This window comes from Festucalex cinctus, chromosome 6 (genome assembly GCF_051991245.1).
Source record: "Festucalex cinctus isolate MCC-2025b chromosome 6, RoL_Fcin_1.0, whole genome shotgun sequence".
NCBI lineage: Eukaryota > Metazoa > Chordata > Actinopteri > Syngnathiformes > Syngnathidae > Festucalex > Festucalex cinctus.
The window spans coordinates 20,762,558-20,789,246 of NC_135416.1; the positions used below are offsets into that span (position 1 = coordinate 20,762,558).

Sequence of the window (26,689 nt, forward strand, 5' to 3'; positions counted from 1 at the left end):
CATGATCTTGTGGAGTCCTGTGGGGATGAACGTCAACGTTCCTTGATTACTTTCCTGTACATGACAATCTAATCATGGCTTTATTTAAATCACATTGCCTGGAAATATATTCTCACTAGAGTGGTCACATTACGTACAATCTAATAAAATCAAATACAGGAGGCACTGTAGCAAACATTCTGCCTTTGCATAGATGGTAATACTCATTTTCCATATATAAATTTGATAATATATTTATTATTATTGTAGCTTGATACAAAGAAATGTGGTCATGTTTTCATATTCTAAAATACAATAATCAAAACTGCTAGTAAGAACTGTGGGTAAATGCAGACCGATGTTTGGTTATACTCTGTGTTCTCCTTCATGCTTACAAGGATTTTGTAGGCATGTCAGAAAGCAAGAGATTGCATTCCAAAGACAGCATTTAACCGTTCACTTCCAGGTGGCAGTTCTTAAAGGCAGACTTTATATATTTTTATTTGACTCCAGAAGACTAGTGCCTCACCACTCATGAACTTCACCACACGTCACTGAATTCATTGGCTAGTTTTAGAGTTACCAAAATACCAACAACAAAAAAGGTCATTTACTCACGTTTTACATCACTTCATTTAAACAAGGATGCAATATATAGTGTGATGTATTATTAGCAATTAATTATTAATTCTACTCTCATATTTCTACCAATCAATGTTGAGTTAATTCTTTCAAAAACTGTAATTGTAAATCAACATTTTGATGTAAAAAAAAAAAAAAAAAAAGACTCAAGAGGATAAACGTTTCAGCTGGATGGATGTTTATATTCTGCCTCCTGTCTGCGAGATGCGTGGAGGCTTTCGATTTGCTCTCAGCCTAGCAGTCTCCGTTGCTTAGCAACGAAGCTTCGATGCATTTTAGGACTTGTAGTTTAAAAGGGCTGTGTTCGCAGTTCTGTCGATAGCAGTTTCCTAGTAAATAAACTACTAAACCCAGAATGCAACTAACGCGGAACTGACTGTCCTTTTGATCACGTGTCCAACGGTACTCGGGCACAATAATAGTGTAGACGAGTGTTTTGACTAGTCTGTGCTTTTGTTTGGTTTGTTTAGTTGTGTTTTCCAAACCCGTTGTGTTACGTATTTAAAATGAAAGAATTGCATTCATTAGTTATTTTTTCTCTCGGTGTATGTGTAATGGCCGGGAAATACTCTCGGGAGTTGAACGAGCCTAGCAAAGCTGACGGCGGTGATGACCAGACGGTCGAATTTAGGATATCGAAGTTGAACCAGGTGTGGAACAAGGCCTTGCGGGTATGTATGATTAATTCAATATAAGCCAAGGCATAGGGATGTGTTCGGAATCACGAGGAGATGCATTTGCGACATCTGACCAATTTGATGGAACGTTCCAACATGTAGTACTTGACGTGTCCAAAATTATGCTTGTAAAATGTAGATTTAGCAGGTCAGCAGCTTTTAATAAAAACACGAACAGTCTGAATAAACAGCAAGAAAATCAACCCAGTACAATGGATATATGTGTTTGTTTGTTTTTAAGAGAATAATTTAAGTGAGTATATGAATGAGATATTCAGTATTGATCAGCGGAACAGATATTCTAACACTCAGTCGAATGTGTTTTGACAGATGCAGTTGTCCCCTGTGAAGCAAGCTGAGTTGCACAGTGACCTGAAAATACAGGAGAAGGCTGAGCTGCAATGGAAGAAATGGAAGGTTGAGGGGCTGGATGAAAATGGAGAGAAAGAGGCCCAAATCCGCCGTAACTTCAATGGTGAGGCTTTCTCTTTGTCCATTTTTTTAAATTTATAATGTTGGACCTCACTTGGCCTCCTGGTTAACTAGAGTCTTTCTCAGCATACACTACTTTGGGAAGTGGCTATTGCCATTTAAACAAGGGATATTTACTATTAACAGTAAAATTCACACTTAATTTAGAGTATTCAATTAACCCATGTATGAAGATTGTCGGAAACCCACCGAAGAACATGCCAACTACGCACAGGAGGGCGTGAGCCAAGATTTGAACCGTAAACGTCAGAACTTCGAGGCATACTTGCTGTCTAGGTCACAATATATTCTTAGAACTTGGTCTCGCACCAAAAATCTCCACTCAGTGAGTGGCATTCGAAGCAATTTGCATCTTAAGCTTTTCTGACAAAAACAAAAACATATCATAGTCCAACAGATGAAAGACCCAATTCAATTTGAATGTCGAAAGAGTGCACTTTCTACTGTCAAATATGATCAATCCATTTAAGTGGGTAAAGCTAAAGAAAGCAAGAATATGTTGATTTCATTTTCTGATTTTATATATGTAAAAAAAAGATTGTCTGCAAGACACATGTTGGCCTGACATTGCCATACTGGCCCCAGGCCATCGTTACTTTTGTACCCTGTATACAAATAAATTTGCTTCAAATAGAATTGGTATTTATTAAACAGTCCTTTTCCTCATGCTGTTCACATTTTGACATCATGAGACAAAGATGGCTCCTAACAATTGATCAACAGTACCTGGCAATTGTAAGGCATCAAACAGGATGTTGTTCTCGGAAGGATGTGGCCACTGAGCTTCGAGTCTCCGTGTCATCAGCAGATTTGCAACAACGATACAGAGATGACTAGGGAGTCATAGAAAGGCATAAAACAGACGTCTTTGGATATTTCATTAAGTCAATATATGGATCACACACCTGTTGTGCTTTTTGCCTTTCAGCGCCATATTAGAGAACAAGTTGTGCAAAAAGAACACTTGGACATGTGCATTCAAAAGAATATAGAAGTTAAGTTCACTTGGAAAGGTCATCATAAAGTTTCACCTGAATGCCAAACTTTTTGTGGGTGACGTTATAGAAATGTTCATTTTTAAAGCTGTTATTTTGAACTTTTTCTCTCTCACACACTGTTGTTCATTAATACTTGAGATAAGTGTCAGAAGTTTATGATATGACATTATATGAAGTGAATAATTCATGAACACCTGCATCAGTGGACCAGAGAGGCCATCTGGACTTTCCTTCATTTCCGCTTTGCACTGCATCAGGTCATTGTGGCTCTTGCCTTAGTTAAATATCAACGTTGAAGAGCAGGACCACAAGTGACCTTCATCACATCTATGTACGCTTGTTTTACTAGTCACATGTATCCATAAAAGGTTATAACATAAATGAGTGGATCATTGTGAGTTTTTGGACCATGATTTTGACAGGTGCAGGCATTGTGTATGTGTGTGTGGTTAATGAGTAATGCAAATGGTGTTCAGCACCATGTGAAGTGGTGCTGAATCAGCTGCTGCAGTAGCAGTTTACTGGAGCAGCACGATGCGGACAGAGCCAAGTCCAACATTGTCGTTGTTTCTAAATACTTCATATTAAGATGACGGCACTTTTTTTTTTTTTTTTTTTGCCAACTGTGAGTCATATTTTTCTTAAAAGTCCCTCTTAAAAAGTAATTCATTGAGTCATCCTGAATTAGCTTCATGGCTAAATATGAATCTTTATTTGATATGGGCATCCTGACAATTTGGAGATTGAAAGAGAACTTCATTCTGACCTTTTTACTATCAGTATATGTTTGCATTTCTTAATAGATATTCAAACACTTTGGGTTTGTAAGCAGCAATATGATAACAATCACATGATCATTATATGTCTAATTGAGGAAAGTCTGGCAATTAATCTCTTTAATCTGCATGGGTCTCCCTGAATCTTTTTTTTTTCCTCTAAGTTCTAACCAAGTTACCTTGACATTTTGGATATTCCTATTCAATTAACTTCGTTCGGACAGTTTAGAGAAGGCCCTTCTCAGGATGACTTTGGTATGGAAAAACTTTCACTCTGAAATGATTGAGATGAGCTAAAACCGATTGGGAGGCCCACTCCAACATTGTACCAAGTCTTTTTCACAGAACAGTGAAAGCTGTAATAGCTGCAGACAAGACCAACGCCATACACCATTTTTTCTAGTTAATCACAACATACTACTCTTTTTATTTATTGGTTAAAAATTCTCCCATTCAGCAACTGATGTGTTTTGCTTTTCCTCAATGTTTGGTAGTGATCCTGGCCAAGTACGGGATGGATGGCAAAAGAGACACAAGACCTTTGGAGAGCAACTCTCTGAAGGATCACGACATTAAAGATGGCGACATATTTGAAGATCCCAAGTTGGATAAACTATGGAACAAGGTGTGTGTCTTTGTGTGTGTGCACTCTTGTTAGAAATATGCAGGCAGTGTGAACACCATCTGGATTGGGTCAAGGCTGGCATCAGTTAGTCTCATATTTTCACACATCGTTATAGTACAGGCAGTCTCACCACAAAATGAAATGTCTCAGGCGTTGCCTCCACTGACTATTTTTATATTGTTGTTTCAAATGTTTGTTCTCACCAAGCCCAGCAGCACCTGTGCTTATGAAATGAAAAAAAAAACTATTGTATTGTATTGAACTGCGCCTCTCAACCAAGAGCACCATCTAGAGAAGTAAAAAGATATTTTAAGTGCTTCGTGAAGCTTCATCTTCCCATCTCTACAAAGTCTCGAACAGAAGCAACAGTCAGCGAACAGCGTCTTCTTGTACCGGTTTTGTTGAAACAGAGGAGAAAAGTCATGTTTGAGTATTGGACAAGTTGCTGTTTGCTAGAATAAACATTAGCTTATATGTAATATCTTGCACAAAGAAGTAAATGTTTCTCAGTACTGTGTGGCTACAATGAGCTTGGAATGTCTCACAAAATAAACCAAACCTCTGGAAAATCCTGTTTACTTTGAGCTGGGCTGTTGACACTTGCGCTTCTTTTGTTGGCATACGTTGGAACTTTTGATAAGATGCTCATTAATTCCACTGGTTCATGCTCGCTGCATGTCACATACAGATGACATGTCTTGGTGCTCTACCATCAGTTCCATTTGTGTTGTGAACAGGCAAAAAGCTCCGGGAAGTTCACTGAAGACGAGCTGCTGAACCTGAAGAGAGAGTTCCAGCACCACAAAGACAAGATCCACGAGTACAACATCCTCATGGATACTGTGAGCAGGACCGAGGGTGAGCTTTAAACCTTTTTCGTCCTCACAAGCACGTGGAGTACACTTCTCTGAATGTCAGCATCCACTAAGCATTTGTCCTAACCACAGAACGTTTTTATTCTAATTAATTCTAAACATGTTTTTTCTACGACAGTGAACCCTCAAATACCCCCTGCAAATTCACTTCTTTGCAGACTTTTTTTTTCTTTGTGTTTGGAATTTTTGGGGGTGCAGATTTGGAATTACATGCAGGACAAATGTGGGACCTCAATAATATTAAAATTTTAAGTGATTTGATTTTTGCGGAAAAAAAAATGCACACGGCATTAAGAAAGAAAAGAAAAAAATCAACGTATGTTTTTTTTGTTCCCCCCAAACCCTTTGTTGTTGAAGGTTGGATCTTTTATTCTCATATTTTGTCCATATTTAAGATAGATAGATAGAAGGTCGATAAAGCTGGCATCTCACTGGTTAGTGCTTGTGAACGTAGCGAACTTGTCGCAAAAAATTTTTGAACATATTCAGACATTTTTCCACTGTCTGCGAAGATCTTTTGAAACTTTTACAAACCCTGATGAAAACCCCAAATAAGCTACATTTGCATGCATTTGTCGCTCAGTGAGATACAGATAAAATTTCATTAATGTATTTATTTCAATTTCCACTTTATAAAAGATGATGCTAACCTTGGGAACTCTCAACACTTTTTAATTTAATTCGATTTATTTATTTATAAATTAAGAAATTATGTTGTCATTTTGTAAAACATTATTTACAGTAGAAAACTTTTGGGAGCTATTTGCTTGCTTAGTTTTTGATATATCGACACATGTTGATAACCCTTGGAATTTCCCTACAATTTTTGTTATAATTTTTTAAACAATGTTGTCTATTCTTTATATGTTCATTATTGGCACACGGATGCAACAGGTGGCGTAAAAAGACAGCTGGCAAAAGGCTGCTGACTTTGTAAATACAAAAAAGTTTTTTTTTTAACACTAATATTTTTCTCTAATGCAAATTGAATATCAGCTTGAAATATTTATCGGCCTCCTTGACTAATAATAATCCATATTGGCCCTGGGAAAAAAAAAAAAACATCGGTCTATCACACGAGACAATTTATATGAGAGTTAGATTTAGCATGGGTCAATTGGTTGTCTTCACCACACTCTGCAGGCATGAGTAAACCACCCACGCTTAATCCAATTGACACGTAAATGGGGATTTATAACGTCACTGAAATGTGCAAGTGCACAGCATAAGATGGGTCGAGCATTTTCATCACCAAAGTCACCAAATCACATCCTCCATCGTGTGTATCAAATTGCCTTTGTCACTAAGACATGCACACTTGACTGAAGCAAAGGAAGAATTGAGGCAAGCTTGACACATAGAGCAAAATGATGTGTCGTGCCGGACCTCGACGCAGGCCTTGCGTTTCACACTTGTGCCGTGGCCGCCCACCATCACATCAGGCTACGAGCCACAAGCCAGTTGACACATGGCATTGTGTTTAGCGCCGGCCGAGACTGACACTTCCCACCTGTTTTGTGACAGAAGCTTTCTGTCGGAGGCCGCCACTGCAGCATATCTCTTGAACTTGCCGCCGGTACTTTTCTGCTTGTCTGATGCACTTAAATGTTCAGCCAATCACAGGCTGCCTGGGAGGGAGTCTCCCATCATCTGCCGGGCCGCCTCCACCTCTGGCTCCAGCTCGATCACTGTCTGTCTTGCTTCATTTCCTCCCTGCTTTCACTTCCCTTCATATTTATTGGATTTCCAGATGGATTGATCAAAAATGTTGTGAAACATACTGAAGGTAGCTGAGCTCCTCCAGCGTCGTGAGGCAAAGAGGCATGTCCATTTATTATTTTTTATGAGCATTTATTTGAAATAAAACGGATGCAAATTAGTATGTCATAAGATGGTGTAATGTGTGAAGTCTCCGAGAGGGAGAGGTAGGGGGGGGGGGGGGGGGGGGGGGGGGGAACAGCATGCGCTCCTCCAGTGGTGGTAGAGCTCAAATGGAACTTGTCCTGTGTTGTCATCTGTCCAAATGATTGATGGTCTTGACATTTTTCAGTCATGGCTAAAAATGGTTGTCAAAGATGAGATTCGCGCCTCCCTATTGTCCATCTGGGTGAACAGGACGTGTCATTTTTCGGGCTTTATAGGATTAGTTGGTATTAAGAATATTGATCAAAAACACTTAACTATGTTTTTTATGGCGGTAGATTGACGTGGTGTAAAACATGACATAATCTCAATACCAGAATGTTTACCAGTACCCATAATGCAGTGTAATTATGTTGACTCCTTTGTGCCTTTTACTCAGAAAAATGCTACATAAAGAAGCCAAGTTGTTAAATGTTAATAACCTTGATCTCTCATAGCAACAGCAAATTCTTTTGAGACGCTTGCCCTCATCATTGCTTTCATCACCCTCCTTCTTTCTCTTCACATCATCATTTAATAAGCCACAACATGTGCTTCCCTGACTCCCGACCTGTACCCCTGCGATTCCCAGAGATCCACAAAAATGTCATCTCCCCCCTGGAGGGCGACGGCAAAGAGCAGCAGGTGCAGCAGAAGCACACGGAACTCAAAGAGAAGATGAGAGACCTCAACCAAGGCTTTGCACGCCTCCGTAAGCTCAGCCACGAGGGCTTCATCGAGGACAGCGGTGAGGGGGAACACCCACGCGCACTCTGCATATCAATAGAAGAAATCCCATTTCATTATGTTCACGTCTCAACGAGCCCGTCGGCAGATTTCTTCTCGCTGAGTCACTGTTAGTCTTTTGCTTCTCCGCAAGCTCTCGCTGTTGCATCTCCGTCAGCTTTTGTATTCAGCGTGGCAGCTCAAAGCGCTTTTCATGTGTGTCAATTTTGCTGTGTAGAATTCCGGGAGCCCCGTGTGATCGAACTGTGGGAGGCTGCCAAGAGGGCCAACCTCAGCAACGATGAGCTGGATTCGCTCAAGGTCGGCTTTACGACTCCTCTGACATGCTGACTCTCATCTATTTGTTTCCAACACATCTAACAGTGCAACCTCCAGATTACTTGAATATTTTTCATATGGGCCAATTGAAGATGATTTTTTTAGCCTTTTTGTCATAAAACCTTCGCTCACAACCTCTACAGGTAAGGTTAAAGTCACATTTGAAGTCTTAATTGTTTAAGACAGCCTTGTGGCTGATGTGCATGCAAGCACCAGCAGGACAGGCCGCAAGCATGCCCTTATGGAAAATTGTTTGCTTGTCATAAGAGATTAAACGTAGCTCTGGTGTTTATTATCAGCAATACAGTATCATAGTTCGCGGCTGGAACAGCCACGGCTTTTCCACGTCACGGCCAATTACTGCTCTATAGTTTGCATCGGATTTTTCTTCTTTGCTATTTCTGGTGCACTTCATGGGATCACAAAAAAGTCAAATGCGCTTGTGGCCTTAATGCTCACTGAAGTCTTCCTGGATTAGCTAAAGTCGTCATCTTTCATTTGGCATAAGCAATTTGCACGAATTATATGTTTTAGGGTGACTTCAGAGCGATATATTTATGAAAACCATAATGATGATGTGGCCTATGACAAAATGATTTTGGCATCCCTACCCAAAAGTCCCTTCTAGAGGAGCACGTCAGCTTTAGGGATTTAACTAAAAGCACCGACTGTCCATTTAGGAGGAGCTACATCACTTTGAGACCAAGGTGGAGAAGCACAGCCACTATCAGGAGCAGCTGGAGCTTTCCCACCAGAAGCTGCAACACGTGGAGGCTTTAGGAGACAAACAGCACATCAAGAGGAACCAGGAGAAGTACAACAACCTGGCTGAGAAGACCAGGGAGATGGGCTACAAGGTATTCAAGTGCATTCACTCAACATCATTCTGGGGTTAACCCTATAAAGCCAAACGTATCATATATAAATACAAGACATTTTGAGTCCTCTATTTCATGAGTATAATCCCCCCCATTAAACACTGACGTATATGATCTGACACATGCATTGCACGAATAATCCATTAGAGGGCAGTAATCACCCAGCTGATGGCTTTTCCAGCTATCTTGCAAGATCGCCCCAATCGAGAAAGGGGAGACACCTTTTCTGATTTATGGAAATACTAATATGTTTGATATGTATCGTTTATTATATTTTTAAATGTTATAAATGTACAATTTTAAAGCATTGTGACCGGTTGTAACAAATATGACACAATTCAAGTCACGTGGAAGTTGATTTTCAATATTTTTTTTTTTTCTCCAAAAGAACCAATGGGGTATATGCCACGGAAGAGGCGGGACCGTTTTTTTTCACAACAGTTTGTTTCCGGTTCGGTTTGCGACGTGCGGGCTGCGTCAAAAATACTTGTGCTTCCGACTTTGTGCCCCTGGGTTGCGCTTTCACAACCCGGACCGGAAATAAACTGATGTGCAAAATCACGTCCGCCTCTTCCGTGGCATATACCTCATAAGTACTCTATTTACAAATTTTTCTCTCATATTTCATGGCTCAGGCTTGATAGAGTAAATTAAGAATTCTAAACCAATAAAGTTTTGGGTTTTTTTTCTGCCAGATGAAGAAACACATGCAGGACTTGCACAACAAGATCTCTGGTCAGGGTCTGGCTCACAATGAGCTGTGACCCCCTCGCTTGCAACAGCGCCTGTGAAGGAGCAATCAATTCAACTGAAAGTTCTGCTTCCCATCTCATATGAACTCAGTTGAGCCACTGTCAAAGAATCAGTCCCCCCCACACACACCTTAGCTTTGTTGATTTAAGTTTACAAATCACAGATTTTTTTTTTTGTATATTATGTGAAAAAGATTTCCTTACAGCCAACACATTTTTTTGTAATAAATTAGATTTGTTGTTGTACGATAAAGTTGAAACATTGCTCACGTGTTCAGTAACATGTAAGAAACAAATTACATATACTTAAAAAAAAAAGGTGTGACGGAGTGAAGAGGAAAAAACATTTCACCATTCCATAATATTTAATAAAACGTAACATACACAGTAATATTTGGAAAATATAGTTACATATTCATATTTACTTGGCATAAATAAAACCCTTGGCTATTTACAAGCATTATCAGGGAAATCAGTCCCTGCGGTGAAACGAGCGGACAACCGCTGAGAAAATAGCAACTTTTTGTGACTCAGCATCATAAGCGTCCTCCTCACACACACGCAAGTCCCATAAAAGTAAATTGGCGTCAAATATTAACCTATTTGTCTTGAGGACACCAAGCAGGGGGTGGCAAATTGGATCACACACGCAGAGCTTTACCATTCGTCACTTTGTGCCCTCGCCCGGACCACAAGCATAAGCATCGATTAGCGTGATGAATAATGGCACGGGCTAACTGATCACTCTCTCCGGTCTCGCTGGATTCTTCCACTGCACAGCTGAGAAATAACTCTGAAGCTGCTTTAAGCTCTGATGTGGAATGATTGCCAAGCGCGCTGGGCCTCCAAACAGTCAAATGTATGAGAGGAGGGCCCCAGTTTGTCATGTGAGCATATAAAGTGTGACCGCTCGTGATAAAAGATTTTATATCATGTCAACTGGGGATGAGGCTTTAAGCATCAGCGCTAGATGGATGTGCACACAAATAGTGCTTCACTCGGCACCCAAGTTGGGGGGGGGGGGAAGGGAAAAAAAAATGAAAAGGGTGATATTTCATATTTAACTGCCATGCAGCCAAAATAAAAAATAAAAATCTTCTGCATAGAAAACAATCACACCACAAATGAATGAACTCTCACCAAACAGCGTAATCCCCCACTATTTGGATTGGGATAGAGATGAAGCCCTGCTACTAAAAGCAAGAAAACGCAAGTCATTGCTTACATTAAAAAGTCAACCATAAATCATTTTAAAGGCCATGTAAATTGAAAACATCCACAAATATGCAGGGTATTACTGTCCATAAAATATACAACAGACTTCCCAGGCATTTACTAGATATTCATGTTGTATGTGGAATGGATTCATCAGCAGCAACAAAACTGGATCTTGTATGGAGATGTTGAGCTTATTTGTGAACAATCGCTGAACGGCGTCCACTCGGGCGGTAACAAAGTCAGCGCGGTGGCCCTCGCCGCCTGTTGTCCATCTGAGTCAGTCGGCCCTCCCTGGCCAGTGCGTGCTCCGCACCCACTCGCTCAGTCTGTTTCCATGGCGCCGTTGTTTTGCTGGCTGTGTCTGACAACGGAGCCCTCTTCTGGATAGTGGGAGAGCAAACAGAAGAATTGCAGGTTTTTTCCTTTCCATTCTCTTAATAGTTTTATTATGTAGCTTTTGTACTGTCATTAAGTATGTAGCTTGATATTCAATATTTACTAACTGTATAATTTTGTCTTCGGAAATAAAGCAGGCACTTTACTGTGTCCAAACTGGAGAATATTTCACATTGTCGCAAATTTACTCTTGTGAATGAAAAGACGTAAAAATGGCGGCCCTCATAAATGAGTACATGACAACAGATGCAATGTTTTCACTGAGTTTTTTTTTTTTTTTTTATATAATACTTGATTTATGTAAACAGCACTGGTGAAGATGCATATGTAGCCCCTTCAGACCTGCATTTTTTTTTACTGCTGGGCATTTATTTATTTATTTTGATTTTGACTTTTCTTTTCCAACAACATGGAATTTTTTGTTTCTTTTTGTTACAGTGGACGCCCTGATAATATAGCTGTAACGTGTTGTAAACTTATAAGCAACATTTTTAACATGAACATCATGCAATCAACTTGCAATTGTGATTTATGTTAGATCCAATCATGAACCACAAGTGTTGACATTATCCAAATGCTGCGTTTTATTGGTTTAGACATGCAAATATGTCATGTCCACTGCAACCATCTATGGGTCTGAAGGGGTGAAAACTGAAAGTCATCACGTCTATGCCATACTGGAGAACAGATTTAGATTAGATTTAGTTTGTGTCTGCTTAAAAAAAAATAAAAAAATAAAAAAATAAAAATAAAAAGATTTGTTGCACACTCTTTGCTGTCAAGAGAGTTTTCATCGAACGTCAATAACATGACAACAAAACCGTGCAGCATGCATTCAACAGTCTGTGAGATTGCAGGAGGTCCCCAAATGTAATAATTAGTTATAAACAATGTACTTTGTGCATTAAATGTTGAGTTTTGCCATCACAGCATTAATAGTTAAATATAAATGACTTTATTTTAGGAATTATTAAAATAAATATTTATATGAAGTCAAGAGACTGTAGCAAACAAGTAGCCCATTTATATCGAGTGAAATCCAGAAAATACTTTTTTTTGTGTATATATAAAAATAACACTTAAGTCAAAAAGTTTTATATTTTATTTTTAATAAAAGTAAACTATTCTCAAATGTCACTATTTAAAGACGGTGTCATTTTTATGCTAAGTAGGGTTTGGCATCTGCTGAATACAATTATATAAGTAACTTATGAACTAAGTTACTTTTAAAAACCAAGCAATGAGTAAAGTGACTTAAGATACTTTTTCATGGTAACTATGGCAAGTGTCAGGTAGTTGACTTTGACGGCATGCTAACATACTTTCACTTTTTTTTTTCTTTTTGTGTGTGTGTGGGGGGGAAATTAAAACGTGCAATAAAACTTACCAGAGGCTGACTGTGGCCTGGCTGTGCCCAGTGCGATCGGCTGCAGCGGGTTGGAGCGTGGCACAGGGGACAGCATCCTAATCAGATCATCCTGATGATGATGATCCTCTCGCGCGCACAGCTGCTCTGCATGTGGACACGTCCAAGTTTATGACACCGTTTGACAATGCCAAGAATATACTGTTGAACGCAACACACCTGGTGAATCAGCTGACGGCGAGTTGCCAACCTAGAACGGAAGTGTATGAATAATTCAGTTATTGGTGGAATGGCCCCTTAGCACTTTTTTTTTTCTCTACAATATTTCAAAAACAATCCTTACTTCGGCTAATCAATCTAATCTTACCTGCATCAGGAAACTTCTTCTCTTTGCTGCGCACCACTGCTCTGGCGTGATGTAGTTATCAAAACCGTAACAGCACTGTGCAAAGAGACGAGAGTTGATGGCGGCACAAGGGACATTAAACAGAAACAAACTGTTTTCATTTTCAGCACACTGAGCTGATGACACTTCAGAATTCAGCTAAGAACGTGTCAAGACATTTGTCATTCAGTCATCATCATCACTAGGGGTGTTAAAAAAAAAATCGATTCGGCGATATATCGCGATACTACATCGCGCGATTCTCGAATCGATTCAATAATAGGCAAAATCGATTTTTTTTTTTTTTTTTTTTAGGATTCACACCTTAAGCATGGAAGAATGTTATATGAACGGAACATTAAGCCTTAATATTTTATTTTAATGCTGTTTAAACATGAAACAGATTACAACCTCTATAAGACTGAAATTTCAGATAAATAAATAATACATTTTCATATAAATCTTACACTCTACAAGCTTACTGATTAGTATTTTCTAAATTTGAATGAAAAAAAATCGCAACAATCGACTTATAAATTCGTATCGGGATTAATCGGTATCGAATCGAATCGTGACCTGTGAATCGTGATACGAATCGAATCGTCAGGTACGAGGCAATTCACACCCCTAATCATCACCGTCTCACAATGTTTCTGCTAGTTTCATAACTACTCAGAAAGTCGACGAGCGCACGCACAACTGTATTGCTGGAAATGCAGTGCACGCACACACAAACGAGCTGTTAGAAATCACAAGCCGCTCTGATGATGACGACGTGCTCCTGACAAGAGAGATGAACTCAGAAGCCATCAGAGGATTAATTAAACACAAGGTCACAGGTCCTTTCTGAGAGCCTTTGAGTTATCAGACAAATATATCAAAAGGAAAACAAGCTCCAGGCAATGGCAGAAACTGACAGAAACCCACACCATATTATTATTTTTTCTTCTACAGAAAAGCGGCCGTGGAACCTCCTAACACAAATGCCCCTGAGGCCATACAATTTGTAATCAGGGTTAAATGTTTTGGGGACAGAGTTAAAGAGAGCAGACTTAAGCCATGAGTGGTCGCTTTTCAATTACACTCTTTGGTGTGGTTACAATGGAACCACTTTTCACAAACTCCTCCTGAGGTGCTTCTAAAATGCAGGCCGAGCCATCACTGATTGGCTGACAGATGTAGGGGAAAAGAGGAAAAAAGGGGAGGCCAACCCCCAAATTTGTGTTAATATATTCTATGCAGACCCACTAGTCTAAATACAGTATTCTGATTAATATTATATTTGTGGAATATGAGTTATTAAGCAAAATCCAGCTGTTTTTATCCCTCTCAGGGGGCAGCCATTTTGCCACTTGCTGTAGACTGAAGCTGACATGTTGTTCAGGTATCAGGTAACAACCAATCACAGTGCAGCTTCAGCAAACAGGTGAGCAACTGTGATGTCATCTTCAGTCAATAGCAAGTGGCAAAATGGCCGCCCCCTGAGATGGATAAAAATGGCTGGATTTCGCATCACATCTCATATTCCTCAGACTAGTGAGGTCACATCTAACATAATTGTCAAGAAATGTTTAAGGTTGACTTCCACTTTAAACGATGCAGCAAGGAACTCCAATGCACACATCAATTTTCCTGGTTTTAAGCAAGTGAGAATATCAAATACAGTCTACATTTAGTTTTTTTTGCAACAATTCTTAGCCATATTTACTAGGGGTGGGAGAAAAAAAAATTGATTTCGCAATATATTGTTGCGCTCTCTGTTGCAATAAATTACCGATACACTACGGTAGATATCGATATATTGTGTCCAGTTGTGCAGTGTTATGTTATAAATGTTTATGCACTTTATTTTGTCTCACTTTACAAAGCTTACAGTTAAAAGGCTCAGAGGCAGCGAAGCACTATGCAGAACTTTGTACATTGTACAAAGTTTTGGCATTGAATAAATGCATAATTAGACATTTTCCTTTTTATGGGCTTTTTCAGTCACATATTGTGATATGTTGCTAATTTGACTTTACTCAAGTAAATATCTGTTACAAGCTTTGAAGAAAAAAGTAGAAGCAGAAGAAGAAAATTGTGATTGATTTTCTGTTATTAATCGGGATTAATTAGTTAAAATATTTTAATCGTTTGACAGCACTAATAAATACATTTTTGGGACCATGGCAATATCTAAATAGAACTTTTTTTTTTATATATATATATACATTTTTGAGAGCAAATGAGTTAATGGTAGAATTTTTTTTCTCATTTAAAAATTTGTGAATCACTGACCTTGTCTACTGCATAGTACTGTTGCTGCGGGATGCACTTGTTCTCCATGTCCATAGGGGGCGACCACGGTATCAAAGCTTGGCGCTGCGGTTCAGCTCCCGGAAGGCCGTCTGTCCGTCCTTGGTCCTGACTCGCAAGCCGATCCTTGCCCGTTTCAGAGGGGTCTTCCTGGACTGCTGAGGGGCCCCTCTGGGCCCTGTTCTGGATCAGACTTCTGGGCGTATCATAGTACGGCGCGAGCAGGCACTCATCACCGAGCCTCTGAGAGATGCACGGCTCCTGGCGAGGCGTGGCTTGGGAAGGAGAAGGCGGGGGAGGAGCAGGTAGACTGACCAGGGAGCCAAATTCCTCCCCTGAACCCTGAGCGATCATGTCCACGCTCCCCGTGCAGGAGGAGAAGCTGCCTGAGCTCCCGGTGGCGATCCCAATGCCGCTGTCCAAGGAGCTCTGGCGCCCGCTGTCATGGAGACCGCGAGGATGGAGCTGCGCCGAAGACGGGGCGCAGTAGAGGCGGTCGTCCGAGGAGGTCATGGCCTTCAGCGTGGACGACGAGACGGACGCCGTCTCGCCGGGGAGGTGCAACTTGGCCAACGGCTCGGCCCAGAAAGGACGTCGGCTCCCGTAGCTGGTGTCCGATTGGCTGGAGGAGGAGCTGGAGATGCTGCTGCGGTCGTCCCCGGCAACAGACATGCTGCAGCTGGAAGTGAAGGCTGAGGGAGGAAAGTCACGGTAGGTGACTCGTTAACACTTTGCTCATTAACGTGGACAGAAAGCATGAAAGCGTTCATCCAGAACAGAACAATCAAGCAGGGATGACTTGTGGCTCGCAGTCAATACACACATTATTATGATGATTATTATTAATATGGCTCTGTAATGAAGACATACAAGAACTTGATTCCCTACCACAGAGGACATCTAGAGACCAAATGGTCCTCAAACCGGGGTCTAGGGCCCTCTGGAGGTCTGCAAGCGGTGGTTTGGAGGCCCACAAAATGATTAGTAAAAAATTATCTTCTATCCTTATAAAAATAATAAAAGAAAAAAAGTTCTATCTAGGGCTGGGTTTAAAAAAATAAAAAATAAAAATATCAAGCCGATGTTCCTTTTTGAACCTCATATTGATTCATAAAAACATGGATTATTTTCATATCTCTCTTCACATAAATCAATAAGAAAACATTTTAAAGACCACATTTTTTTTCATCTGTTTTCTTGAAATTTACTGTTCACATGAATTGAAAAGTATTTTCTTACATTTATGAAAGACCTGACCTATTGCACTTTAAGACAATTCAGAATAGTTTTAGTTTATATTTACAATTATTGAATTAGGATTATAAAAATATTTTCATCTCATCCTTGCTGATGTCAATGTTTGTGTGTTCCTTAAGTGATTACGGTACAACACGTGTTCTTTCATAAATAAATACATCTTTTAACCAGTTAATGCCTATGCAAAATTTAATTTGAATTTAATGTTCCTGGAGTTTTTAAATCATGTCCTTGATATTTAAGAAGAATTGATGTGCAATAATTAAATATCAGATTGAATTGAAGTGAATCGAATCGGGGGAAAAAAAATCTAAATCGAATCGAACTCTGGTGAATTGAATCGATTGAGGAAATTAGAATCGATACCTAGTCCTAGAACAAAAAAAAACAAAAAACAAAAAAAAACTGATAGGCCAACGTAATATAAAATGACTCCTACCTCAGCTTTAGGTCACTTAAATGCTGATATAATTGTGACATAGCATCACATAAATCTGAAATCCCTGCATTAAGTCTATTTTTTAAAATGTATTATTCCAGAATTAAAGGTTAGGGTGTTTGTTTTTTAACACAACAAAAGTATTATTTTTTCCCAGCACTGTGTGCAAAGTTAAGATATTTTCTAGACTAAAGGTTAAACTTTGACTTCAATATTCTGACTTCATTGTCATAACATTACCTTTTCAACCCCCACACAAATATGAATAAATACATATTTACTTCCCATGGCATTTAGAACCACATACTTTATGATGCTATGTCTAATTGGTGTTAGGTTTATTTCTCCAATGTAAGGGGTTCCCTGGACCCCCAAAAGTTTGCGATTCACCTGTGCTGCTCGCAAGACTGCAAGTGGACAGCATGCTGAGTCTTTTCTCCAGCTCGGACGCTTCCTGGTTGATCCGTTCTTCAACTGACACCGGATCAGCATTGAGCTTCTCTGCTTTAGCATCAAAACAGAAAAGCCTATCGGTAAAACTCGGCAGAGAAATGTATCCTCAAGTTTCATGTCTGCAGAATGATGAGGAGGAGGTGAGCGTGTGCACGTGTTAGTGTGCGCACATTGCAGCGTGTGATGTTGTGTGCACATACTTTAGGTGACAACAACCCAACCCCCGTGTGTGCCCCTCAGGCCTTTAACAAGTAATCCTTTAACGTGCCCATGCCAAGTTTCTTTGTGAGGTGTCAACTGACATCCCTCCAGCATGGCTAGGCTAGGCTAATTTTAACAGCGGTGAATGTCGTCCGGCCCCACAGAAGGCGGCCGTCACATTTTTTACTCAAGCTGCGGTAGGGAAAAAGCAAAGCATGCGTGCGTGCGTGCGTGTTCACCTGGCAGGGAAGGTCGCAGGCCAGGTGGCACCCTGCTGGGGTTGATGCCCCTCACAATGCAGTCAAACAGAAAACTGATCTGCTCCCCATCTGAGCAGGACAAGAAGAAAACGCCTGCCCCTGCAGCATACATGAAAAATAGCAAGCAAAAGTTAGAAAGACAAATGGATGCAATATAGCTTCCATAGCTTTACATTATATCGAACAATGAAAACAAATTTATGGAACGATGACCTTAGTTCATTTTTTTTTTTTATTAATATGAACTAATATCTGAACAAGGTCATTAAAAATGTGAACACAGAAAATGAACTTTTATCTGTTGCAGCAACGTTTGAAAAATGAGTGTCACAAAATGAGTTTACATTTGCACTATAGAGCGTTCATTTTCTTGCTGCTCAGTAAAAAGAAAACATTTTGATAACTGGTAAAATATTAGCCAGTCTTTTATATTACAAATTTTTCAAAAATGTCGTCTCATTCTTGTGAACTCAATCTCATCTCGTGGGATTTATGTCTCGTCCTATCCTATTATTTATGTTTGCCTATTAGTCACTTTTGTCCGTTTTAACCATTTATATTCCCACATTTGTATAAATAAACGGTAAACACTGATTGTGATTAGGGCTGTGCAATTAATCAAAATTAAATTACAATTACTATTATTACAATCCACAATCATCATAATTGTAAATAAAAATAAAAGAATACTCATACTAATTGAGTTGTTTAAATATATATTTGCACCTTTTATTTCAAAATAATTTTTTTTTTTTTTTTAAATGGTCCGGAAGGAACTTGCATAATTATAGTGTTTCAAAGAAATGTCTTATTTTTTTTTTTTTTTACGTTTAAACATTTTCTTGTGTTACAAATGATTGTCCTAATTGTGATTGCAATTATTACCAAATTAATCATAATTAATATTTTCTTCATAATCGAGCAGCCCTAATTGTGGTCCTGTAAGCACATTCAGTTGTAATTTTGATTTTTGGAACAAATGCAATATAAATACAATGTAAAAATCAAGGTTGGACGAAAGGTAAGATATATACAGGTTAAAAACAACAAAAAAAAGTTTATGCAATTTCAGGAAAGTTTTGTGAACAACAGTGGGCCGGCCCGTCTGAGCCATGAGACACAAATAATAATAATAATAATAATAATAATGTTACATTTGTGGAAATTTGTTTTTGCTTTCTATAAACGAGGAACACTTGCTTGGGTTAGCTTTTCTAATATTTTTAATGAATGCATTCTTTTTGTAACCTTGTTTCTTTCCATTTGGTCTTTTTTTTATGGGAGTAGTTGAGGTATTAAGTTATTTGTTTAAATGCATGAAAGTTTTGCAATTAAATAAATTAATCGGAAAAATATTGAACTGCGGCGCTGTACTGAATTGAACCATGAATTTTACGTATTGTTGCACCCTACAGTACAGTATTAGTGGTGCAATTGTACAAAAATGTAAAATTCATGGTTCGTTTCATTACCTTCACAGTTCAATATTTATATGTCAAAACCTCATAAGTCACAATTTCATATTCCTTCAAAAATCTATACTATTGGTCAGTCCACGTGTGGGTGTTTTTTTTTTTTTTTTTTTTTTTTAAGAATAACTGAATGCCTGTTTTTAAGGCACTTTATAAAGTTGATTTGAGATGGTTGAACAAACGTCGCTTTTGGGGTCTCCTGAATAGTGACGATTTCGGGGGTACGAGGTTTTGACCTGACACCAGCGATATGTATTACAATTGAACACATGAAGTGCGCCTTTTTCTCCCCAGTCCACCCTTGACTGTAAGATATAATTGCCCAACTTCTAATTAAATATGTAAATATAGTGTTCCCTACCCTACATACTCAGGGTTAGGCACCTGCAGATTTGCATATCCATGGATTTTTTTTCTCTCCCTTCAATACTGTATATATTTATACGTTTTGTTTTTTCCCCTCCCAGATTTGCATGGAAAACATATTGAATCTTTACCAGCGTTTTATTTCAAAACATTTTTTGGGTTAAATTCTCCTCCAATGCATTCCTGTGGGCATCAATTAAACGGGGATTTTTGCTCTTCGGCTATAGCGGGAGTCCACTGTACTCCATAAAGCTACTAGTGTGTGTGTGTGTGTGTGTGTGTACTGAAGGAAATGGAAAAATTGCTGCCATAGCACGCTGGGCTTTGAATTACTTTCACCTATCACACATTTGACAGCTTTCCAAACTCCGCAGAGGATCATTTATTGCTGCCTGTGGACGTATTTGTGAGTCTGTCTATGTGTGTGTGTTGGTTCATTACAGAGGCAACATGAACACATGTGGACCTGTTGGGCCAAACGTGGGCTCCGCTCCAAACATCGATTAGAGGGCCCTGCTCACAGCTCGCCTACCAAATGTTGGCGTGCACGCTTTCAGTCTGCAAGAAGTCGGTCGTCACATTTATCAAGACCCCAAAATCGTTATTTTTTCCTTTACTACCCGGTAAAAAGTGCTTTGCGCAGCACGACTGCGCACAGTTGGATGTGAATGCGTGTCGCAAAGTTTGTCATGCCACTTTGGTTTGTCAATTCTACAATTCGTTGGCATCTGAGCGCTGACTGTGAAAGTGCACCAGAGTGCGCACGGTAAAAAAATAAAATGACCGAGAGACACGCACAATGATTTCTTACTTAAAACATCAAGAACAGAATAGAAATTTAAAGAGGCTGACCCTGCAAATGATCATTTCTTTTGGTGTTATTTATGTGTTGATGAAGTTATTACTAAGCCTCAGAACTCCTGATCCATTTGGACCTGCAGGAGAGCTAAACGGATTCCTGCCTTGAGATGATTTACTGAAATGAGTGTTGAAATGTTGACGTTTCTTAGCTCGGTGAAACGAAATCAAACTAATGGCCGCCTGGAGGGAACAAATAAACCTGCAGAAATGCTTTTTCATATGTATGAGTCACTAAAAATTGTGTTGGTGTATTTGACAATTTTAAGAATTGTCATTTCTTTGTTTGTTTGTTTACAGAATAAAAAAAAAAAACTTCATGGAACACCAGTACACTTCAATGGTCTGTCTGTGTTTGCTACAGGAATATCATGTGTTTTCTCTGTGATTCACTTACTCTTATTTATTTTTTTAAAACAACACTCAGATGGCTTGTCTCGACTATTGCTGAGATTGCTGGGTAATATATCTCCAAGGCCAATAAGAAGACAAGAAAAGTCTGTCGCGACACCAGGAAGAATGTAATTGGCTGAACAAGCCCGACAAGGATGTCGAGTATTAATAGCAGTTGGTCATCGGAGCACGGAAACAAGAGCCTGTGGACCTCATGGCTGGTCGGGTAGGAGCCACGAGTCTACGCGCACATACTGTACACACAAAGCATTTTTTGTGTGTGTGAAGTAATGCAGTCTGACATGGATTAGTTACTTAATATTGTAGAAAGTGGCTCTATTCATTACAGCTATTTGATTTAGTACCCAGCAGGAAGTTCCAAAACAAAAAATGGAAGTTGAATAATCATCCTTTTCCATTCCAAGCTGAGACTGTCACCATCATATGGGGGGAACATCCCCCCAGAGATGATTGTGTTCCACTGTAACATCGAGTACATCAAGTCTTACTCACAGAATCCACAGCGAGTCCCGCCCTCAAACACGAAGCCATTGGGCACGGCGCCATATCGACGTAAAGCGGACAGCTTCCAGTGGCCAACGATGACAGGAGGGAGGCCCCTGGTGAGGGCCAACAGGTTGTTGCACAGGTGCAGAGAGGCGGGGCCAATCTCCAATTTGGTGCCGGGCTCCACGTTGACGCCAAATCTGTGGACTGCACGGCCAAAACAAGTGCGGAAGACAGAATTGTGCCTGTGAATATTCTCATTCAGCCAATTTCATCAATCGCAACAGGATTACCAGAACAGTCCAGATGCGATCCATTCGGTGGTCTATGAATAATACAGGAGAATTTGAATGAAAGTAACTTTCGGTAATTCATCCGTAATGTGTTCCGGGCCTCATGTTGATAAGCGTAAATAACTTCTTTCATGATTTCAACTGAGAGAAGGGTTTTCAAACCTTATTTCACTGCAAATGCTGTTTCTAAAAGATGACAAAGCATCTCATTCAAATTCACAACAGGCTTATTTTCAAAATGTGATATCTTGGTGAAAGTAGAAACTCATTGTCCAAGAAATCAAAGCAACAGATTGCTTATATCTGCCAAATTGAGTTTATATTCGAACCACATTACACATTTGTACTGGCTTGAGCACAACTTAAAACATGAATACAATTACAGAATATCAACTAATCAAATACCCCGAAAATATTTAAAAATAGGCAAGATCCCTACAACTGGAATGTCACACAGGAACAAAAATATGGTCACCACAAGCCATTTTCAGAAAGCCATCCGATATATTTGAAGACTTACACCAGTGTGGGCAAACTTGGTCCTCTAGGGCCCGAGTCCTGCGGGTTTTGGACGTTTCCCTGCTCCAACGCACCTGTTCCAATGAACAGGATCGCTATCAGGCTTATGCAGAGCTTACAGATGAGCTTCAGGTGCGTTGGAGAAAAGAAACATCCCAAATCTGCAGGACTCCGGCCCTCAAGGACCGAGTTTGGACAGATTGTTTGCTATATTTACTGAAGCGTGGAACTGCCAATGTGGAGTAAACGTTTTTGAGTGCCAAGTACGCTGGAACGCGCAATATATTTGTAAATACGTTTAAATGCACTTGTAAATACGTTTAAATTTATTTGCAAGTACATTCCAACATACATTCATTTTCCCCCCAGAATATCACTAGATTTGCGCATGTGCAAGTAAAAAAAAAAAAAAAAAAGTAAAGTACGTACCGTATTTTCCGCACTATCAAGCGCACCGCATTATAAGGCGCACCTTCAATGAATGACATATATTAAAACTTTTTCCATATATAAGGTGCTACAGTAGAGGCTGGGGTTACGTTATGCATCCATTAGATGGTGCTGCGCGAAAGGGAATGTCAACAAAACAGTCAGATAGGTCAGTCAAACTTTATTAATAGATTACAAACCACATTTCCGACAACTCCATTCACTCCCAAAATGAATAAGCAGCTGTTTTATTATTTTCCCTGAGGTAAAGTATCAGTATTAGCTAGCGATCCAAGATGGCGGGATCTTCTGCGCATGCGTGGCACCGATCGTGCAGGGTCATCGATAGCGTCTTGACAGCGAGACCTGTTGCGGCTCAATATTGATCCATATATAAGGCGCACTGGATTATAAGGCGCATGGTCAGCTTTTGAAAACATGGAAGGCTTTTAGGTGCGCATTATAGTGCGGAAAATACGTTAAGTAAATATGTTTTCGTAATTTTAATGATTTTTTATTTTATTTTTTTTATTAAGCATGCAGTGCATGATTTCCATTCTGCATTTCTCCCATAATGCCACATGTGCAACTCAATACCTTGTGGCATTATGGGAAACAAAACAAAACAGTTTTTAGCATTTGGCCTTTAGGTATTTGCAAATATGATTAATAAACGTATTTGCAAGTACATACTTGCAATTTATACTTGCAAATACGTTTGAACACACAAAAATTTACTCCACATTGGCAGTTCCCCATCTCAATAATTTGGACTTTGGGTGAAATTTCAGAATGAATCAAAAATGCACAACATTTGTAGGTCAACTTTATCTTTCAAAAGTTTAATTCATTTTTGACATGTTTGATCTATGAATGTACCAGTACAATTCTTGTTTCAACTGGAATTTGTATTTAAACTAGAGCTGTCGAACCATTATTATTTTTTATATCAGATTAATCACATCTTAGAATGTTTATTAATTGCTTAATTAAAAAGGCTTTTTATCAACATTTTTTTGCCCGCCAAATTTGAAGACACCTGTTATGTGTTAATTCTTTCGACATTTAATGTTATAAGGACGTCTTCAACATTTTTTGATCCACTGCGCACGCTCATCCTCCCCTTGTTCTAATCAGTTAATTATTGGCATAAATTTAAATTATGGAAAAATATGATCCCAATATTTTGACAAACAATATTCTGAATGTCATACACAAACATTTATTAAATGCTTTACTTTAATTCATGTAATTATGTTTATCGCTCAACCTGTGCTACCTTTAACATAACCATCCACTGTCAGCTAAACTGCTAAAGGATCATCAAAAAATTGTGTGACTAATCTGCATTGATACATGAGGAATGCGATATTTTTGTGATTAATTAATTAGTTAACGCTTTAACTTTGACAGAACTAATATAAACAGCCCTCTTCCTTATTTTTTCCCCACATTTTGACATCACGAGACCAAAACATCCAGATCAACAGTCAACTCGCCAATGCGATGCTTCAAAACAGGATGTTCTCAGAGGGACGAGGCCACTGACTGAGCTCAGTGTCACAAAATGTCATCAGCCAGTTGCAACAGAAAGACTGGAAAAGTCACAGAAATGAATTCCGGCGTAAAAGTTGATATACTTGGAAATGTACAACCTGTTGCCAAGTTTGCCATAAAGCTCCTTGTTGGAGAACAAAAAGTAATAAATGATTCAAGTAGGTTAAAAAGAAGGTTCAACCACCTGAAATCTGAATATCCCCAACTTTTTGTGAACAGTGAATTTAGCACAAATTGATTCGTACTATATAGAACAATGCTTTTCTCTCAAGAACTCTCCATTTTGAAGGACAGTCTTCAACATGAATGAAACTCTCAAAAAAAATTGATTAATTCCAGGCTAGAGTTTTATCAGCAGAAGAGTGAGCCCGCCACTGACCTTCTCCCAGGCTGTAGCGCACGCGGGCGTCCCAGGCCAGGAGAGCTTCTCGACTGTGGAAGCCCAGCACCAGTGTGTGCGTCAGGCAGAGGATGGACAGAGTGTAGCTGACGCCATCATAACCTGGCCCAGGTTCCACACCATAGATGCCCTGAGAAAAGCAGCAGTATTGACAATCTATTTAACATGGACCTAATTATATATATAAAAAAAAAAAAAAAAGCTGTGTACCTCAAGTGTCACACCAAGACGCTCCTTGGTTTTCTTCTTGTCTCTGTAGGCCAGTACAAACAGGCAGTCTGCAGGACGCACGCGCACACAGCGTGACAAGAGCTTTACACATTGGCAGTCGCTTTGTGCTTAATAACATCACACTGAGTAGTTTCACGTCATTTGCGGTGTGTGTCTGTCCATGCGACAGCTGCCATAGCAAACCCTAAAACAATGAGCTGATCCACTGGCACAGCTGAGAATGACAATCACTGAATACCCGCAAACACACGTGCACACAGTTAGTTCTTGATACAAGGATTTCTTCCAAACTCACAGCCCATGAACTGTTTCACTGTATGCCAATTTATCATCTGATGTTCACATTGTAGACTTTCCAAGTAATTAAGTTTAAAAACAACATGAAATTGACCCAAGCGGTGATGTTTGCGCGACGTTTACGTGTTGACGAGCAAAATTGAGCTTCTGGGAAGCAGCACACTGCGCATGCCCATATGACGGTTTATGGTTACAAGAGAATATGCAAATGAGACTGCTTAAAGTGTAAAATGAAGTGAATAAGTGCAAGTTTAAAAGAAGAAAATGAAAATACCTGCGACCGGAGAAGGCTTCCGAACGACGACCCAGCGAGTTTTCCACTGTGATTGAGGAGACAAATAAAACAATATTTAAAAAAACAAAAAACATATCCTAAAAGACCACACAGGCTTTAGAAACATTGTTAAAGTTGATAACCAAATAAAAAGTGGAGAAATTCACCTTTTTCCCATCTCTAAACTTGACTTGTCCCTCCGCGACAACTGTATCCGTCATCTTCTAAACTGCGGTGAAGTTGTAGCGAGCAGTGACGGGAGTCGGAGGCAGAGTGTTTAAGTCCGGAGCAAAAGACCGGCGGTTTATTGATATCAGCTTCTCATCGTTTAACAGCAACAACAACTCACTCTGCGCGAGGCTCACAGACCTACCAACATTTTGTTCTTTTATCCTTTCATCCTTTCATCCCAACAAACTCCCCCTTCGTCCCAACGTTCCATGGGTGAATTATGTTCTAATCACTACAAAGTTAGTTTTAGGTTGGATATTCGATATTCGACAGACATTCGCGTCGGGAAAAGCCACTTCCAGGAAGCCGCCTCTACGGTGCGGGAAAGCCGCCTCGACACGCTCCGCTCCGGGCCGACTCTACGCTCCGGGAGCTGTCGTGTGGGAAAGCCGACTGGACACGCTCCGCCTCGGGCCGACTGTACGCTCCGGGAGCTGTCGTGTGGAAAGCCGTCTAGACGAGGATACGCTCCGGGTTACGCCTTTTCTTTTTCTGTTCGCCCTTTTCTAAGATTTACGGTAGACTGCGCGAAGGGGCGCTGGCACGGAGAACTACATCCGCTAGCATGGAGTACGACATCCTGTTGTCAAAATAAAAGATCAGTTTCCAAAAATAAAATAGAATTCAACACAGTTTAAAATGTTTTTTGTTTGTTTGTTTGTTTGTTTTTACTATTAATATTGTTATTATTATTTTTTATTATTAACAGTTTAAAAAGGCTTCATTATTATTATTTTTTATTATTAACAGTTTAAAAGATGCTTCACTATAACAGCACCAATTCACATTTCACTGGGAATGCACTGTTGTGGGGTGATATTGGGAAATAATATTGATATGTACAATATTAAGTTAATTTAAAACGAAGGAATGGTTGAAATTGAGAAAAAAGAAAGAAGTTTGTCAGACAGACGTGGCATGACCTAGAAGC

At 39.5% G+C, this 26,689-nt stretch overlaps 2 protein-coding genes across 3 annotated transcripts; one reads left to right on the forward strand and one right to left on the reverse strand.

Annotated features, from left to right (window-relative positions):
- The first annotated feature begins 993 nt into the window (after positions 1-993).
- On the forward strand, positions 994-12,046 carry lrpap1 (low density lipoprotein receptor-related protein associated protein 1). Its single transcript, XM_077524220.1, has 8 exons — positions 994-1,292; positions 1,629-1,773; positions 4,059-4,189; positions 4,927-5,047; positions 7,559-7,714; positions 7,931-8,013; positions 8,712-8,888; positions 9,605-12,046. Exons 1-8 carry the CDS (start codon positions 1,128-1,130, stop codon positions 9,671-9,673), a joined length of 1,047 nt encoding a protein of 348 aa, XP_077380346.1. The 5' UTR covers positions 994-1,127; the 3' UTR covers positions 9,674-12,046.
- Positions 10,008-26,305, reverse strand: dok7b (docking protein 7b). 2 transcript variants are annotated; one of them, XM_077524219.1, is made up of 12 exons: positions 25,695-26,305; positions 25,528-25,573; positions 24,936-25,003; positions 24,705-24,855; positions 21,534-21,734; positions 17,911-18,030; positions 17,408-17,518; positions 15,304-16,013; positions 13,009-13,083; positions 12,861-12,891; positions 12,663-12,788; positions 10,008-11,259 (listed from the first exon to the last, which is right to left on the reverse strand). In XM_077524219.1, the coding sequence occupies exons 1-12, from the start codon at positions 25,746-25,748 to the stop codon at positions 11,201-11,203; spliced, it is 1,752 nt and encodes a 583-aa protein (XP_077380345.1). In that variant the 5' UTR covers positions 25,749-26,305; the 3' UTR covers positions 10,008-11,200. The 2 variants fall into 2 exon arrangements, with proteins under 2 accessions (XP_077380345.1, XP_077380344.1); XM_077524218.1 differs by having other exon boundaries at positions 17,408-17,521.
- Between the last annotated feature and the right edge of the window lie 384 nt (positions 26,306-26,689).